The 1,773-nt window shown below is 21.7% G+C and overlaps 1 protein-coding gene across 1 annotated transcript; it reads left to right on the top strand.

Annotated features, from left to right (window-relative positions):
- The first annotated feature begins 225 nt into the window (after positions 1 to 225).
- On the top strand, positions 226 to 1,482 carry LOC107883845. The gene is made up of 4 exons (XM_016804711.2): positions 226 to 418; positions 602 to 703; positions 828 to 1,027; positions 1,270 to 1,482. Exons 1-4 carry the CDS (start codon positions 362 to 364, stop codon positions 1,427 to 1,429), a joined length of 519 nt encoding a protein of 172 aa, XP_016660200.2. The 5' UTR covers positions 226 to 361; the 3' UTR covers positions 1,430 to 1,482.
- The last annotated feature ends 291 nt before the right edge of the window (positions 1,483 to 1,773 follow it).

Consider the following 1,773-nt stretch of genomic DNA (forward strand, 5'->3'; position numbering starts at 1 on the left):
CAATGTAAGGTTAATGGTTATTAGTTTTTATAATAATATATATAATATCAGCTTCGACGAAACGTTTATATAACATATGACAATATTATCAAAGACTGCGATCAGAGTTTTATAATGCTCAATTTCAAGAATTAATAAAAAAAAAAATAATAAAAAAACTATATCCGTATCTTGTTATTGCAGACGCTGTCCACTACTATTACTATTTATATTATTATTATTATTACTATTGGTCTTAATATAATATAAATTGATTAGAAAATACAAATATCAAGTCACTTTTAGAGGTAGAACTTAAATCCACTCAACGTATTTTAGCTACAAATTATCTACTGTTAAAGATATATTTTTTTAAAAAAAAATGTCATTTTCTAATTCGAACATTAGTGATTACGAAGAATCAATGACTGAAAGCGATGTAAGTACAAAATTAATATTAATTAATATTTATATATTTTAAATTTATATTTTTTATAATATAATATATTTAATAGTTATATTTGAAATAATACTGTATTACACTGGTTCAGTATTATACCCATTGAATACGATGTATATATTTTTACTAGATTTTCAGTAACCAAATTGTATATAATTTCAGAACAATTATAACGAGGTAAAACCGGAGACCACAAAAAAACAAAATAAAACAAAAAGAGTTGTGAAATTGAAAAAAAATATGTGCAAAACAAAAGTTAAAAAAGTATGTAGAAAAAATAAAAAATTAAAAAATTTACAGTATAATAAAAATTATTAGTATAATAAAAATTAAATAAAATTACAATTTTTATTATTATTATTAATACCTATAATTTTTTTTTTTTTAGAATATTTCATATCTGGATAGAATTGGTCCTTTAATTAAAGATGTGAAAGTAAATAATGAACTTATTAATTCGATCATGGTGAAACAAAGTGATGAAATAGTAAACATAAAATTACCATTTGATAACGAAGTATGTAGTGATTACTGGACAATAAATCACTATAAAATAAAAAATATTCAAAATCTTATTGCTACAGACCGGTAATATATTTTATATAATTATATGATTCTTAGAATTTACATGAATACAACTTACAATGACTAACTCCTAAAAAAAAAAAAAAAAAATTTATTTAAAAAATATATATATTTATATAAAAAATAATTTAAGAAATTCATCGGTTGATGTATGTAATAGTTAAAAGGTTCTTATAATATATTAATGTACCTGTCTGTATATATATTTGTAATGTAAAATACTTATCATTTTAATGATGTTATAGATGGAAAGAAGCTGAGTGCAGTGTAAAAGTATCGATAACTGATTTAGCAAAGGATCAAGGGCTCGCAAACGATTTATCCAACATCATACAAACAATATTTACACGGTTCATGTCTGATCCAAACAAGAAAATAGGATGTATTAAAAAATCAAAATCATAATAAATCTGTTTGTAATGACTGTTGAAAATTAAAATAAAAAACCAATATATTAACTAATCGTACATTTATTTTTAAAAGTGATACAAAAGTAGTGTATATGATTTAGTGTCATGATATGTAAAAATAAATTACAGGTTAATAGCTGATGTACCTAATTCTAACTCTTGTAATATCATATTTGATAATGAGTTATAATGATATTGTAATAATTCATACATAAAAGAAATATCATTAGTTTCTATATTAGTATAACTTAAGTTATAATTCTGAATATATGAGTTTGTAAATTCATTCCGTCGACAAGAAGAGGGTAACCCATTAATATCTGCCATAATTAATGCATA

This window comes from Acyrthosiphon pisum, chromosome X (assembly GCF_005508785.2).
Source record: "Acyrthosiphon pisum isolate AL4f chromosome X, pea_aphid_22Mar2018_4r6ur, whole genome shotgun sequence".
NCBI lineage: Eukaryota > Metazoa > Arthropoda > Insecta > Hemiptera > Aphididae > Acyrthosiphon > Acyrthosiphon pisum.

What these genes read in the sequence shown, in the direction of transcription:
- LOC107883845 (XM_016804711.2), top strand. Translation starts at nt 362, where the DNA reads ATGTCATTTTCTAATTCGAACATTAGTGATTACGAAGAATCAATGACT. An exon ending in GCAAAACAAAAGTTAAAAAA is followed by an intron (nt 704 to 827) that starts GTATGTAGAAAA and finishes TTTTTTTTTTAG; the next exon opens with AATATTTCATATCTGGATAG. An exon ending in AATCTTATTGCTACAGACCG is followed by an intron (nt 1,028 to 1,269) that starts GTAATATATTTT and finishes ATGATGTTATAG; the next exon opens with ATGGAAAGAAGCTGAGTGCA.